At 50.2% G+C, this 16,517-nt stretch overlaps 1 protein-coding gene across 1 annotated transcript in view; it reads right to left on the bottom strand.

Moving 5' to 3' along the window:
- Positions 1-9,963, bottom strand: part of LOC146830152 (uromodulin-like) — a 369,504-nt gene extending 359,541 nt beyond the window's left edge. Inside the window, exon 1 of the mRNA XM_085604401.1 lies at positions 9,743-9,963. Coding sequence (XP_085460527.1) covers positions 9,743-9,821 — 79 coding nt within the window. The 5' untranslated portion in view covers positions 9,822-9,963. The remainder of the gene's footprint in view (positions 1-9,742) is intronic.
- Between the last annotated feature and the right edge of the window lie 6,554 nt (positions 9,964-16,517).

Here is a 16,517-nt window from a genome sequence, read left to right as displayed (position 1 = left end):
ACAAGTAAAAGCGCTGCTATAGGAAGGCAGAGCTGTCACAGGGGTGATCCTAGCTGAGGTGTAAAGTGTGCCGCCTCCGTCAAGGGTCCCCCTCGCAGTGGAGCCTCACATTCAGGGGGCCATCTTCCTTTGTGGCCAGACCACGCCCCAGTCGACTACATCTTAAGTCAGTGCAAACACGGTGTAAAACCCTGCATTTCAGACTGCTGTTTTAAAAGTTAGAAATATAGTTTCATTATTTTTGGATAACGGGGAACAGATTGACAGTAGGGATTTCTTTTCTTAATGCCTTTTTAAATAAGGATAAGAGTGGTTTTGATGTTAAATAATAATGACTGTCTTTTAAAAGTGGGGCAGACTTTCATGTTTCAAGTTAGGCTTCTGTGCTTAGGGTTATGAATGAATGTGTTTAAATATGATAGGCAAGGGATGCAGCTTGCTTTTCATATGTGGACTCATCAAAATAATTGGATTTATTTAAAAAAAAAATTATTTTGATTATATAAAATAATGTTATTTAAAATAGGTGCATTAAATTTGTTTTTTAATATTTATAATGCCTAATAATGATGCTGTGACCTCCTAGCATCGAAACTGAATTTAAGCCGTGCTATACAGCAATAGGGGGTCACTTACATGTGAAATGTCACTTTACCCAGGCGTACAAAACTCATTTTTATAAGGGTATACATTATACACTTCTGATGCCACATCTCTGGGATATGTAGAGGACTTTCTGGGGATGACTATTATGCAAAAACATTGTAGGATATTCATTTTTAAGTGCCCCAAACATCAAAGTCGAAATTTGGTAAAATTCCCTATTTAAATGAGGTTATTCCAATCAGAGCAGCTTTTAAACTGCCTTAGGCTCCAGTAAATGCACATATGTAAGTATAGAATGAATAACTGACATATATACTGCTAGCCAAGCACTCAGCACACTGCTCACAAATATAAATATGTACAAAAAACTGGCAGAAGTTATTAAGCTTACCTCTGAATTGCTGGTAGACAGGAATGGAGTGGGTTGCTCTTGAGCTCTCAGTCTCCAGGGTCACTTTGAATTGGGAAAACTGCATGAAAACCTTGCACGCAAGATGGAACAGCTGCGAATAGGTTAAAGGTCGAAGTGATACATTTAGAAGCCTAGCAGGGCTCAGTGAAAGGTTTGCTTTGACATTTCGACATTTGAAAGACGAAATGGCAGGGCAGGGAAAGAAAGAGGTTTTGTTTACTTTTTTTGGCAAAAGCAAGTTTTTGTGCACTCATATGAACAGAGGGAAATATAATGGTATATGTGAGCTCTGATTAAGAGAATGGCTCTGCCATATATATAGCACTAATGCTTTTAGGGCTGAATTAAGGAAGCAATGGGATTTAGTTTGATTTCATGCGCCCTCATGTTACACTTGTACATTTGCTAAAGATATATGTTCTTTAGCTAGCTTAATGTGCTATTTACCTCCTCAGAGTTTGTTTATGCCCAGTTGCTACAAATAGGGGTTGATAGTGTTGACAGAAGTGAAACCTGTTACAGGTTTCCTACTGTCAAAAATGGGGGAAGGAGGCTACCTCTTCTACAAATTAAGGGTAGGCAAATTTATATTTTCTCTCTCTTTTTCTCAATTTCTTTTTAGCCTGTCTAAACTGTCTGTGAAATAGCCATGAGACATTTAATTGGCTATTCAGTAATACTGTTTTAAACATTGTTAGCATCAATAAAATGAATAAATAAATTTGTTATGTTACTGCCCATCCTGTCTGATGAAATTATGAAAGGATGAGTAGTCTAGATTTCTGTTTCCTTATTTGATCTTTAAGGGGAACTAGATGTGGGTAGTTTTTGTTCTAAACTTCTCAGGTGATAACACCACTATTGTTTGTTATTCTCATGCTACATACAGTTTTGCAAGGGCATTGCTAGTTTTTATTAGCTAGTCTGTGTAAATAATCTGACAGTCCTTACTAGAGCTGATGTTGCATAGTTTGGATTGTGAAAGGGAAGATGCCCATGTGATCCTTAGCAAACATTTTTGAGGAAAATATTGTTTTATAGGAGTTTGTCACAACATGTTCTGCTGGAGAAAATCTACCCATTATGTTGAAGTTTTTAGTTCTTTATGTAATAGAAATCCATGTTAAATTAGCAGTTTTAGATTTTCCTGTTGCTCCTATAACATGAGAGCATGGTCCTAAGCGTACAATGTAGGTGCTTTTATTAAGAGAAATCATTTTAGAAGTGTCTGCCGTCCTGTACAAGTAATGCAAAGTCTATGAGTAAAAGTGTAGAACATTTCCTTTTTTCGTGAGGTCTTTAGATGATTAAGATAGGAATATACAGATGTAAGGATTTGGAGTATGTCTATTGTTTTTCTCTTTTCCTCAGAATTTAGTAAATTAACACAGACTTCCTTGGCTGCTTGGGATTGGGTGACATATTACTCTTGTCAGTTCACCAAAGAGTTCCTTTTATACCTGCCAATAGGCCCAGGCTGTTGTTTTTTTTTACTCTCACATAGATGAAAGTGGTTCTTGGGTGCCTTGCTAATATATGGGGCGTCCCTAGACTAGGAAGTATTCTGAGACTATCCTCTCTGTTGATAGATTATTTCTGTGCCTTGTCTAAAGACCTTTTTGTTCTGTCCACCAATAGATATTTGCTGCCTTACAACCATTGCAAGAGGGGCGCGGACATCAGATCCAGCTTGGGGAGTCAGCACCAGTCCAGCTTGAAGTCAAGGTGAAGGTAACCAGCACAGGCATTGCTGGCAACTAGGACCTCAGTGAAGGTAGAAGGCCCGGAAGCACTGGGATGTGAAGTGTGTACCCCTGCCACTGTCTTGGGCGAAAGACAGGGTCACAAATCAGAAAGGAGAAATCGTGGGTCAAGTTTTTGATGCCCAGCTGAGAGTCACAGACCGAACAGAAAGACGAGGAAGTTCTTGCTTGAGGTGACCCCCTTTGAAACAAGGGTTGCTTCAGAGATCCTAGCATCAGGCCTCTGAATCCTGGTCCCAAAGTGGCTGTAAAGTCTTCACCTGTGTTGGTCAAGAGATACCTGGGCACACTGAATGCAATCTATGGCGCCAACGAAAGAGCAGTGTGCCAGCAGAGCAATACAGGAGTTAGGGAAGGACTTGAGTTCAGGGTACAGGTGCTGTGTCTCTGGTGCCTGTTAGATTGAAGTGAAGAAAACTGGTGCACTGCCTGAGACACTGGACAGGATCGCTGAGAGCATTTGCCCTGGTGGGTGATTGCCCTATTCTGAAAGAAGAAACTTTTCCCTTGAAACTGGGCCGTGATTCCTGAGTTGCGAGTTGTGCAGCTCCACCGTGGGAACAACAAGTGCCTGCCTGTGAGGCTCAAACGGACACAGGGAGAAGACTCCCCTCTGGCTGGTTGTACAGCGGCTTTAATTTCCCAAGGACTTCTTCTTCTTTTTTGTTGAAAATGTACCCCATTGGTCGTCCCATTTTTGAGGAGGAGCAGCCCTTTGCAGCTCTTCTTCCTAATTCTCATGGCCCTGTGTGGTCCTCCTGGTCCCCTGGATCCACGAAAATTTTTGTAATAATATGTCTGACTGCTTTTATATTTACATTAGGAATAATGTTTATTCTGTGAGAGAAAAGTTCATCTGAGCAGTTGACAAATGTTGCTTTACCCTTTCCTTGATTATAATGGTTGATACTCCAGCCCTCATAAAGGAAACACTGGAAAAGTCTAGCGAAAATGTTTTTATTAGATATGTGCTGTTGGCTATTCTGAAGTTAAATGGATGGTCACTGAAATGCATAGGAGCCTTGAAAATGTTTTTACTGGATGGTTCTAGGATTTGCTTAGGACTAGAAAACTAATAGTTCTGTTTCTGATAATAGTAATTACTCTCTTCTGCTATCTGTATGACCCAATGCTCTGTTCCCTTTGTACTCCTGTCCTGCTTATACCTTATACATACCCGCTTAACAATATTTAGAATGAGAAATGCCCACCGAGCAATGAATTAGGATATTGATAAATTTATGAAAAATGAATGTGCACATTTTCTGTTTTCCTACTGGATCATGGGAAATGTCTTTAGCTCATGCAAAAAGAACCATTTGTTAAAAGATTGCAGGAATCTGTTAGCACGAGCTGAAAGCCATTTTGTACTTGGCAGCCATTTTAGTTAGCTATGTGCTGGCCATTTGCTGTTTCCCTCTCCCAGAGTCTGGCACATGCTCAGAAGGGCCTAGCTAGTAGAATGCACCTGCTCCTAGTATAGAACTGTCAGGCTGTTCTAACTGATGTCAGCAACTTATTTCTCCTCCTACTTGTTGACTGTGCATTTTCTGTATGACCATCTATGTGTATACCTCTTCTCATGTGTACTTGTACCGCCTTCTTTTGAGCCCCTGGGTGGGTATATAAGGCCCCTGTTCTCTGTACTCCTTAGAAATGTCTCCTACAGTGATTTGAGAATACTGTATGACGCATTTCTCCCTCTTCTGAGGTTAAATAAAAAGATGTCTTTTATATTACAGCTTCTGTGCCAATCTCTTCTTTGATGGTTTAAAAGGACCAGGTGTATCAGTGAAGCCCCTGAGAAGGTTTTGATTTCTTCAGGCTCACCGCCAAAGTGAGGGATAAATTCAGTAGATCAAGGCACTTTGGTAGGAGACCCTGTTGAGCATTCCTGAAGGCGTCAGGTCTAAGGGGGTCGTCTGGAGATCCTGATTTAATTGTAATCACTAGTCCTTCTAGGTCTTTGAGGAGGATAGTGGGTAGAGATGTGAGCGAGACGGTCTCAGGGCGGATGTACATATTCCTTTCATTGTTGTCATGATTTCCTGCATGCTCAAAGTTATGGTAAATGCCCTCTACTTTATCAAGGAAGAAATTAGCCAGATCCTCGCATTGTTGACTAGAGGAGATGGCACTGCCCGGAGCCGAAGGAGGAGTGACAAGATCCTTTAGAAGAGAGAAAATGGTTTTACTGCGATTGGTGCTGGTGGTAATCAGGCTAGAGTAGTGGGCTGCTCTAGTTCTATGCACTAGTTTGTGGTAGGATTTTATAGCTGCTCTATACTGAGATTTAGCCTGAGGGTCATATGTGCGTCTCCATGCTCTTTCTAGAACTTTGCATTTCTTCCTAGCTAGGGTCAGTTCCTCATTAAACCGGGCGTTAGCCCGCGTTCCTTTAGAATGGGTAGGTTTGAAAGGAATGCAGGTATCTAGGGCTTCGGTTACCCACCTATGAAAGAGTGTGTCAGCCTGTACCATATTAAAGGATCTGTTTGGACGATTTGTCCTCAAGGCTGTGAGAAAAGCCTCCTGGTCAAATTTATGCCACAGCCGTTTCAGTGAGGGGGGCTGATTGGACTAGGACTTCAAGTCAACCAGTGTTAGTTGCATTTGGATGAGAGAGTGATCTGTCCAGATCATGGGAAGAGGAGTTAGAACTTCCAGTGACTCCAGGTTAGAGAAAACAGGATCAAGGAGGTGCCCGGCGTTATGCGTAGCACCGGGAACCAATGGGTCAATTGGCAGGCTGCTAAGTCTCCTAGGAGGCTAAGAATATCTGGGGATTCTAGCATTTGCAGGTGGAGATTCAGATCACCTATAATATTGAAATTGGCAGTCTGGAGAGCTAGGATTGAAGTGGTATTCACCAGAGCTTCTCTAAAAGTTTTAGATGGGCCAGGTGGGCGATAGATTAGGAGGCCAGAGAAAGTAAAATTAGCACTCATAGCAATTTTAAAAAGCGCACTCTCACAATCAGGTAGGTCTTCGGGAGTGAAGCTGCATGAATAGACGGTGTTATATATGATGGCAATACCGCCCCCTCTCCCCCCTGTTCTATTGAGACTACAGATGGCATAGTCTGAGGGGAGGGCAAGTGCAGGTATAGCCATGGAGGCCTCGGAGATCCAAGTCTCTGTTAAAAAGAGATCCTCAGGAGAATAGTCCTGGAGGAGGTCAAACACCTCAGCATGGTGTTTAGACAGTGAACGGCAGTTAATGCTTAGGATGGAGTGTATTGAAGTCCTAGGACCTAGAGATAGAGGGTGTCCTGGAGGTTTCATCCTGTAAGTGCATTGTCCACAGAAAGTAGGGCAGTCATCTGGAGCCCAACTGTGGGCCCTGCGCGTCCTCGCAGCGGCGCCCATTAAATGCCACGGGGGCTTAAACAGACTCCACCCGGGCTGCGCACTGATTGGCTAAGAGCTAACCAATCAGCGCGCTCGCTCTGCAATGCAGGAAGTGAGAGCGGCGATTCCGATGCAAATAGGCAGAGTTACGCTTTTTTTTAAAAAGGAGCAGATAGGAAATTGTGAGTACAGACGTAAAAACAATTAAAACTTGCTCAACAAATGTTCCCCAAACAATTCCCAGATCAGTTCCCCAGCTCAAATCTAGCCGCGCGTCCTCGCAGTGGCGCCCATTAAATGCTACAGGGGCTTCGACAGACTCCACCCGGGCTGCGCACTGATTGGATAAGAGCCAACCAATCAGCGCGCTCGCTCTGCAAAGCAGGAAGTGAGAGCGGCGATTCCGATGTAAATAGGCAGAGTTACACTTTTTTAAAAAAATGGAGCAGATAGGAAATTGTGAGTACAGACGTAAAAACAATTAAAACTTGCTCAACAAATGTTCCCCCAACAATTCCCAGACCAGTTCCCCAGCTCAAATCTAGCCAATACTGATCTGCATATGGCTAAATCTAATCTCAGGTTGAATTGCAGGAAAAGAGAAAGATGGACTGGGATGCAGCCAGAGTGATTACCAGTGTCTGATATTAATCCAAGCATTCCCCAAATTACTTTTTTCTTTACTTCTGTGCCAATGGTATGCCCAGGTGTGGGTCCTCTGCTCACTGTGCCACTGAAATCAAGCTGTGCCCGACTGAAGAGCCCCCAACTAGGGAAAAATCAGTGTTGCGTTGCCTGTTCTGGTTCAGAGAGGGTCTCGCTTGGCAGTTCGGACTGGAGCAGGACCAAGGCTCATTTGCATATGGCTGGGTTAATCTAAGGTGGCAGCGTGGGCAAAACAGGGTGGGCTGTGATGTGACCTCAAGTAATTACCAGTGACTGAGATTAATGTAATCATTCCACCTGTCACTTTTTTGTTTAAACCAAAACAAAGCAATAAATAAATTTGACAAACGTCTTGCAAATTAAATTTTGACACGGTGTGGGTAAATCCTACCACTGGGATATATTTAATATCACACCTGCACAGAATTGATATTACTGGTACATGCAATAAAACATGCCTGCAGAGAAGCACTGGCAGTGCATCAACATAGTACATGCCTTCATAGAAGAGCTACCACTGACGCATTGCACATTACATCCATGCAGAGAGAGAGAGAAGAGCCATTACTGGCACATTAACTGTTGTGTGTCTGCTAAGAAGCCCTAGTACTGCACATTAAATGATACATGCCTGCACAGGAGTACTCCTAATTCCCCATCAGATATTACATGGCCGCACATTTGGAAGAGCTCAAAATCCTAGACCCCTCACAATCGGGTTTCAGAGCAATGGACAGCATGGAAGCAGCACCAGTGGCCGTCACGGAGACCATTAGACTCTCCCTGGATGCTGGTATTCTGGTAAAAGATGGTCCCCAGTGCTGCACTGCAGCAGGACCTGAGCAACTGTACCCAAACCATCACGTTAGGCTCCTTCAGTTCCTTCTCTGTGCAGGTTATCAGAGGAGTCCAGCAGGGTTCTTCATTATTCAGTGTCCACATTGCCCGCTCGTGCCGATGGCCAGATCATGCGGGTTTTCATGATTGTGTCCTATGCTGATGATACCCAACTAGTCATCTCTTTTGGGCAAGCTCCAGATACGGCTAAAACAAGGTTTGCGGACTGTTTGAAGAAAATCACAGATTGGATGGCTAACAACTGTCCTCAATTTAATGGCAAAAACCAGACATAATGCTGTTCGGCAAGGCTCAGGAGACTTGGTCAATGGACTGGTGGCCCGTCGAATTAGGCTCCGCCCCTTCCCCTAAACAGGTAGTAAAACATCTCGGTGTCAAGCTAGATCAGGCACTTTCTATGAAGGACCAAAGCAGCACCATGAGGCATCAGGTTTCTCTGCGGCTGCTCGGGAAAACCCTCCCGCGGCTCCTGGTCATCCAAAACAAGCCTTTGGGACCTTATAAGTGTTTAGCCATGCAACAGTTGCATAACTAAATACTTATAAGGTCCCAAAAGCGAGACCTATTGGCTATGCAAAGCAGCCGTGCAGCAGCGAAAGTGAAAGTGATCACGATCAAACATCAAAGCGGCCGCGCGGCCGCTAAAGTGAAAGTAACCGCGGTAAAGCGCGGCGCACGCGCACTTGCACTGTAGCTCTAGGCTGGCCTGGTAGCACTTTTTGGAGCCCTCTCAATAAGTCTCGCCAGACCAGCGCATGCGCTAGTTCAGGCGAGACCTAAAAAACCCTAGTCCAGGCACTGATCGTCAACCGCCTGGACTATGGGAACGCACTGCTAGAGGCAGCAAGGGAGTCAATGCTGGCCAAGCTCCAGGTGCTGCAGAATACCTCAGCCCCCCTAATCTGCACCCCCCGCTCATCCTCCACTCCTATTGTGAAAGCCCTTCACTGGCTCCCCATCAGAGGGCGGGCTGTATTTTGATTGTGCTGCGCAACGCACAAAGCATTAACCACACGGCTTCCCTCGCACTTGCATTAGAGACTCAGTTTACAACAGTCGACCAGTTTGCTCAGATCCTAGAACAAAGAATCCATCGCATGCGCGTCTCTATATTTGGTGGCCCATCCTTTTCCCACCTTGCCCAGCTCCACTGGAACAAGCTTCCTTTGTAAATTCCAACATGCCGGGATTTTTCTACAATTAAAAACTTTTTAAAACATGGCTGTTTTAATGGGTTTCTTGCCATGTCTGGTTGCTAGCGCCGAGATACTGCTCCAGGTGTTAGTCCTTTAGCGCTACATCAAATGCCTCTAACATTACATAACATGGCTACAGAAAGGTTCCCTTATTGGCACAGTAAATATCACATGCCAGCACAAAAGTGCTAATACTGTATGTTACATATCGAATGCCTGCGCAGAAGTGCTAATACTGTATGTTACTTCTCCCATGCTTGCACAGAAGTGCTAATACTGTATGTTACATATCAAATGCCCGCACAGAATTGCTAATAATGTATGCTACTCATCAAATGCCTGCACAGAAGTGCTAATACTGTATGGTACATATCAAATGTCGGCACAGAAGTGCTAATACTGTATGCTACTTCTCACATGCCTGCACAGAAGTGCTAATACTGCATGTTACATACCAAATGTATGCAGAGAAGCACAAGTACTGCACATTAAATGACACACATATGACATGCCAGCAAATAAGCTCTAACACTGCACATTAAATAAGACATGCCTCCACAGGACTGCCCCTACTGCCCTTTTAGATATTACATCCCTGCACAGAAGCGACATTATTGGCACAGTAAATATCACATGCCTGCATAGAAGTGTTAAAACTGTACGTTACATGTCCAATGCCTGCATAGAGACATCAGTACTGCACATTAAATGCCACATTAATATGACATGCCTACACAGAAGCGCTAAAACTATACATTAAATGTGGCATGCCTTCAGAAGTGCTATTATTAGCATATATAATATCCTATCCTTGCACAGGAGTGTCTGCAGCGCCTGTCAGTTCTCAAGATGAGGTTTGGTGCTGCCCAGAGCCTGGTAGCGCTGTCTTACCATCAGTGACCTGTCCTCCGGTGGTCGCGGTCCAGATGAGCAGAAAGCCCAGTATTGGGGCTAGGCTGTGCCAAGTCATGTCGAACTGCTACCCACAGAGGGTGTCTGCGGGAAGTAACTGAGGTGACAAAGTGCAGCAAGAGAGGGGTGACTGCAGAGGGCAGGTGTGGGGGGCAGATCTGTGCGAGGTGTCCTAGTCTCCTCGTATCTGCCTGCCTCCAAAGGAGGGCACACGATGGGAGGGAGGAGAGAGCAGTGAGTGACAGGTTCCTTCTGTTCCACTCCCTCAGGTAAAACATAAACCGGTCCATCCACCGCCATAACACAGCAATGAAAGGAATGTGTGCCACCATGTGTCAAGGTCATTTTCAGAACTAACTTCCAGACCAGTGAGCGTTGTGTCCTTGAGACACACTGGAGATTCTGGCTGTTTCACATACACACATGGGTGAGTGACAGTGCATAACCAGGCAACAGAGAAGGGCTGTTGCTTGTCTGAAGGTTGCTGTAAATGCCTGCATGTAAATACAGGGAGAAGCGCCTGGAAGCGTCTGGTTGGCCCAGGTTGATGAGCCTTGTGACATTGGGAGCTGGCAGAGATTCAATCACAACTTCAAGATGAATTCAGTACTGAGCCCTCATTAAAGGACGGGATCTCAGCCTCTCGTGGGCGTACAGATTCAGGACCTGGCGATGACTTCAACTCTCCTTTACGCGGGGGCTATTGGATCTGCCAGCAAATCTGTAATTTGTAATTGATTAACAATGTCTTTCGTCACTCATTTCACATCTTTCTTCCCACAAGGGATGCTTGGTACCCCTGGAAGTGACATGGGAAGGGGAGCATGGAAGCAGAAACTGAGAGAGAAGACCCCACCGAATGGGCTGAGCTGGCTCTCTAGGACTGCCACAGCATCCAGGGGCAGGGGCCTCAGGCAGCCTTCTTGGCTGACGGCATTTTGCGTCTTCAACATTTGAGACCTCTTTGGCGATGGGAGAGCACTGAGAGGCGAAGGTGGGTCAGCACCGGGATAGTATGCAGCAGCACTAAACCTGCAGCACTGGGGACCATCTGTAGGAGCACCAGCAGTAGAGGGGGAGCTGCATGCCTGAGCGTCCTCTGAAGGTTCCATGCTCAGGCCCTGCTGCAATGCAGCACTGGGAACCATCTACCAGAGCACCAGTACTGGAGGAGCTGCATGCCTCAGCATCCTCTGAAGGTTCCATGCTCAGGCCCTGGTGCAGTGCAGCACTGGAACCATCTGCAGAGCACCAGCAGTAGAGGGGGAGCTGCATGCCTGAGCGTCCACTGAAGGTTCCATGCTCAGGCCCTGCTGCAATGCAGCACTGGGAACCATCTACCAGAGCACCAGCACTGGAGGAACTGCATGCCTCAGCATCCCCTGAAGGTTCCCTGCTCAGGGCCCTGGTGCAGTGCAGCACTGGAACCATCTGCAGAGCACCAGCACTAGATGGGGAGCTGCATGCCTCAGCATCCTCTGAGGGTTCCCTGCTCAGGGCCCTGGTGTAGTGCAGCACTGGGGACCATCTACCAGAGCACCAGCACTGGAGGAACTGCATGCCTCAGCATCCTCTGAAGGTTCCCTGCTCAGGGCCCTGCTGCAGTGCCGCACTGGGGACCAGCACTAGAGGAGAGATGCATGACTCAGCATCCTCTGAAGGTTCCATGCTCAGGCCCTGCTGCAGTGCAGCACTGGGGACCATCTGTAGGAGCACCAGCAGTAGAGGGGGAGCTGCATGCCTGAGCGTCCTCTGAAGGTTCCATGCTCAGGCCCTGCTGCAATGCAGCACTGGGGACCATCTACGAGAGCACCAACACTAGAGGAGAGATGCATGACTCAGCATCCCCTGAAGGTTCCATGCTCAGGGCCCTGGTGCAGTGCAGCACTGGGGACCATCTGTAGGAGCACCAGCACTGGAGGAGCTGCATGCCTCAGCATCCTCTGAAGGTTCCCTGCTCAGGCCCTGATGCAGTGCAGCACTGGGGACCGTCTGCCACAGCACCAGCACTAGAGGAGCTGCATGCCTCAGCGTCCTCTGAAGGTTCCCCGCTCAGGCCCTGATGCAGTGCAGCACTGAGGACCATCTGCCAGAGCACCAGCAGTAGAGGGGGAGCTGCATGCCTCAGCATCCTCTGAAGGTTCCCTGCTCAGGCCCTGATGCAGTGCAGCACTGGGGACCGTCTGCCACAGCACCAGCACTAGAGGAGCTGCATGCCTCAGCGTCCTCTGAAGGTTCCCCGCTCAGGCCCTGATGCAGTGCAGCACTGAGGACCATCTGCCAGAGCACCAGCAGTAGAGGGGGAGCTACATGCCTCAGCATCCTCTGAAGGTTCCCTGCTCAGGCCCTGATGCAGTGCAGCACTGGGGACCATCTACCAGAGCACCAGCACTGGAGGAGCTGCATGCCTCAGCGTCCTCTGAAGGTTCCCCGCTCAGGCCCTGATGCAGTGCAGCACTGAGGACCATCTGCCAGAGCACCAGCACTAGAAGAGCTGCATGACTCAGCGTCCTCTGAGGGTTCCCTGCTCAGGCCCTGCTGCAGTGCAGCACTGGGGACCATCTACCAGAGCACCAGCACTAGAGGGGGAGTTGCATGCCTCAGCATCCTCTGAAGGTTCCCTGCTCAGGCCCTGCTGCAATGCAGCACTGGGGACCATCTACGAGAGCACCAACACTAGAGGAGAGATGCATGACTCAGCATCCCCTGAAGGTTCCATGCTCAGGGCCCTGGTGCAGTGCAGCACTGGGGACCATCTGTAGGAGCACCAGCACTGGAGGAGCTGCATGCCTCAGCATCCTCTGAAGGTTCCCTGCTCAGGCCCTGATGCAGTGCAGCACTGGGGACCGTCTGCCACAGCACCAGCACTAGAGGAGCTGCATGCCTCAGCGTCCTCTGAAGGTTCCCCGCTCAGGCCCTGATGCAGTGCAGCACTGAGGACCATCTGCCAGAGCACCAGCAGTAGAGGGGGAGCTGCATGCCTCAGCATCCTCTGAAGGTTCCCTGCTCAGGCCCTGATGCAGTGCAGCACTGGGGACCGTCTGCCACAGCACCAGCGCTAGAGGAGCTGCATGCCTCAGCGTCCTCTGAAGGTTCCCCGCTCAGGCCCTGATGCAGTGCAGCACTGAGGACCATCTGCCAGAGCACCAGCAGTAGAGGGGGAGCTACATGCCTCAGCATCCTCTGAAGGTTCCCTGCTCAGGCCCTGATGCAGTGCAGCACTGGGGACCATCTACCAGAGCACCAGCACTGGAGGAGCTGCATGCCTCAGCGTCCTCTGAAGGTTCCCCGCTCAGGCCCTGATGCAGTGCAGCACTGAGGACCATCTGCCAGAGCACCAGCACTAGAAGAGCTGCATGACTCAGCGTCCTCTGAGGGTTCCCTGCTCAGGCCCTGCTGCAGTGCAGCACTGGGGACCATCTACCAGAGCACCAGCACTAGAGGGGGAGTTGCATGCCTCAGCATCCTCTGAAGGTTCCCTGCTCAGGCCCTGCTGCAGTGCAGCACTGGGGACCATCTACCAGAGCACCAGCACTAGAGGAGCTGCATGCCTCAGCGTCCTCTGAAGGTTCCCTGCTCAGGCAATGCTGCAGTGCCGCACTGGGGACCATCTACCAGAGCACCAGCAGTAGAGGGGGAGCTGCATGCCTCAGCATCCTCTGAAGGTTCCCTGCTCAGGCCCGGCTACAGTGCAGCACTGAGGACCCTCTGCCAGAGCACCAGCACATAATGAACTGCATGCCTCAACATCCTCTGAAGGGTCCCTGCTCAGGCCCTGCTGCCGTGCAGCACTGGGGATCATCTACCAGAGCACCAGCACAGGAGGAGCTGCATGCCTCAGCGTCCTCTGAGGGTTCCCTGCTCAGGCCCTGCTGCAGTGCAGCACTGGGGACCATCTACCAGAGCACCAGCACTGGAGGAGGAGCTGCATGCCTCAGCATCCTCTGAAGGTTCCCTGCTCAGGGCCCTGGTGCAGTGCAGCACTGGGGACCATCTGTAGAAGCACAAGCACTAGAGGAGCTGCATGACTCAGCATCCTCTGAAGGTTCCATGCTCAGGCCCTGCTGCAGTGCAGCACTGGGGACCATCTACGAGAGCACCAGCACTGGAGGAGGAGCTGCATGCCTCAGCATCCTCTGAAGGTTCCCTGCTCAGGCCCTGATGCAGTGCAGCACTGGGGACCGTCTGCCACAGCACCAGCACTAGAGGAGCTGCATGCCTCAGCGTCCTCTGAAGGTTCCCCGCTCAGGCCCTGCTGCAGTGCAGCACTGTGGACAATCTGCCAGAGCACCAGCAGTAGAGGGGGAGCTGCATGCCTCAGCATCCTCTGAGGGTTCCCTGCTCAGGCCCTGCTGCAGTGCAGCACTGGGGACCATCTACCAGAGCACCAGCAGTAGAGGGGGAGCTGCATGCCTCAGCATCCTCTGAAGGTTCCCTGCTCAGGCCCTGATGCAGTGCAGCACTGGGGACCATCTACCAGACCACCAGCACTGGAGGAGCTGCATGCCTCAGCATCCTCTGAAGGTTCCCCGCTCAGGCCCTGATGCAGTGCAGCACTGAGGACCATCTGCCAGAGCACCAGCAGTAGAGGGGGAGCTGCATGCCTCAGCATCCTCTGAAGGTTCCCTGCTCAGGCCCTGATGCAGTGCAGCACTGAGGACCCTCTGCCAGAGCACCAGCACATAATGAACTGCATGCCTCAACATCCTCTGAAGGGTCCCTGCTCAGGCCCTGCTGCAGTGCAGCACTGGGGACCATCTACCAGAGCACCAGCACAGGAGGAGCTGCATGCCTCAGCGTCCTCTGAGGGTTCCCTGCTCAGGCCCTGCTGCAGTGCAGCACTGGGGACCATCTACCAGAGCACCAGCACTGGAGGAGCTGCATGCCTCAGCATCCTCTGAAGGGTCCCTGCTCAGGCCCTGCTGCAGTGCAGCACTGGGGACCATCTGCCAGAGCAGCAGCACCAGAGGAGGAACTGCATGCCTCAACATCCTCTGAAGGGTCCCTGCTCAGGCCCTGCTGCAGTGCAGCACTGGGGACCATCTACCAGAGCACCAGCACAGGAGGAGCTGCATGCCTCAGCGTCCTCTGAGGGTTCCATGCTCAGGCCCTGCTGCAGTGCAGCACCGGGGACCATCTACCAGAGCACCAGCACTAGAGGAGCTGCATGCCTCAGCGTCCTCTGAAGGTTCCCTGCTCAGGCCCTGCTGCAGTGCAGCACCGGGGACCATCTACCAGAGCACCGGCACTAGAGAAGCTGCTGCATGCCTCAGCATCCCCTGAAGGTTCCATGCTCAGGCCCTGCAGCAGTGCAGCACTGGGGACCATCTGTAGGAGCACCAGCTCCAGAGGGGGAGCTGCATGCCTCAGCATCCTCTGAAGGTTCCCTGCTCACGCCCTGCTGCAGTGCAGCACAAGGGACCATCTGTAGGAGCACCAGCAGTAGAGGAGCTGCATGGCTCTGCGTCCTCTGAAGGTTCCCTGCTCAGACCCTGCTGCAGTGCAACACTACGGACCATCTACCAGAGCACCGGCACTAGAGGAGCTGCATGGCTCTGCGTCCTCTGAAGGTTACCTGCTCAGACCCTGCTGCAGTGCAGCACTGGGGACCATCTACCAGAGCACCAGCACTGGAGGAGCTGCATGCCTCAGCATCCTCTGAAGGTTCCATGCGCAGGCCCTGCTGCAGTGCAGCACTGGGGACCATCTGTAGGAGCACCAGCAGTAGAGGAGCTGCATGGCTCTGCGTCCTCTGAAGGTTCCCTGCTCAGACCCTGCTGCAGTGCAACACTGCGGACCATCTACCAGAGCACCGGCACTAGAGGAGCTGCATGGCTCTGCGTCCTCTGAAGGTTCCCTGCTCAGACACTGCTGCAGTGCAGCACTGGGGACCATCTACCAGAGCACCAGCACTGGAGGAGCTGCATGCCTCAGCATCCTCTGAAGGTTCCCTGCTCAGGCCCTGATGCAGTGAAGCACTGGGGACCATCTACCAGAGCACCAGCACTAGAGGGGGAGCTCCATGCCTCAGCGTCCTCTGAAGGTTCCCTGCTCAGGCCCTGCTGCAGTGCAGCATTGGGGACCATCTACCAGAGCATCTACCAGAGCACCAGTACTGGAGGAGCTGCATGCCTCAGCATCATCTGAGGGTTCCTTGCTCAGGCCCTGCTGCAGTGCAGCACTGGGGACCATCTACCAGAGAACCAGCACTAGAGGAGAGATGCATGACTCAGCATACTCTGAAGGGTCCCTGCTCAGGCCCTGCTGCAGTGCAGCACTGGGGACCATCTACCAGAGCACCAGCACTGGAGGAGCTGCATGCCTCAGCATCCTCTGAAGGTTCCCTGCTCAGGACCTGATGCAGTGCAGCACTGGTGACCATCTGTCAGATCACCAGCACTGGAGGAGGAGCTGCATGCCTCAGCGTCCTCTAAAGGTTCCATGCTCAGGCCCTGCTGCTGTGCAGCACAGGGGACCATCTGTAGGAGCACCAGCAGTAGAGGGAGAGATGCAGGCACCGCGGCCAGGGCGACTGACTCCGGAATCTGGGCATCACCGTTTGATCCCCGGCGCCGGCGGCAGATTAGCCCAGCACCATGTGACTCTGGGCAATAGCTTGCTTAATCTTCCCGACGGCCCCCAGCGCCTAGAGACCCTTACAGGTGATTGTTCGCGCTTTACAAATGTGGATTATTATTATTATTATTATCTGTAGGAGCACCAGCACTACAGGAGGAGCTGCATGCCGCAACAT

The sequence above is a fragment of the Triturus cristatus genome, chromosome 5_1 (genome assembly GCF_964204655.1).
Source record: "Triturus cristatus chromosome 5_1, aTriCri1.1, whole genome shotgun sequence".
NCBI classification, from domain to species: domain Eukaryota; kingdom Metazoa; phylum Chordata; class Amphibia; order Caudata; family Salamandridae; genus Triturus; species Triturus cristatus.
The sequence above is the reverse complement of the archived record's forward strand: the minus strand, read 5'-3'. Positions and strand labels throughout refer to the sequence as shown.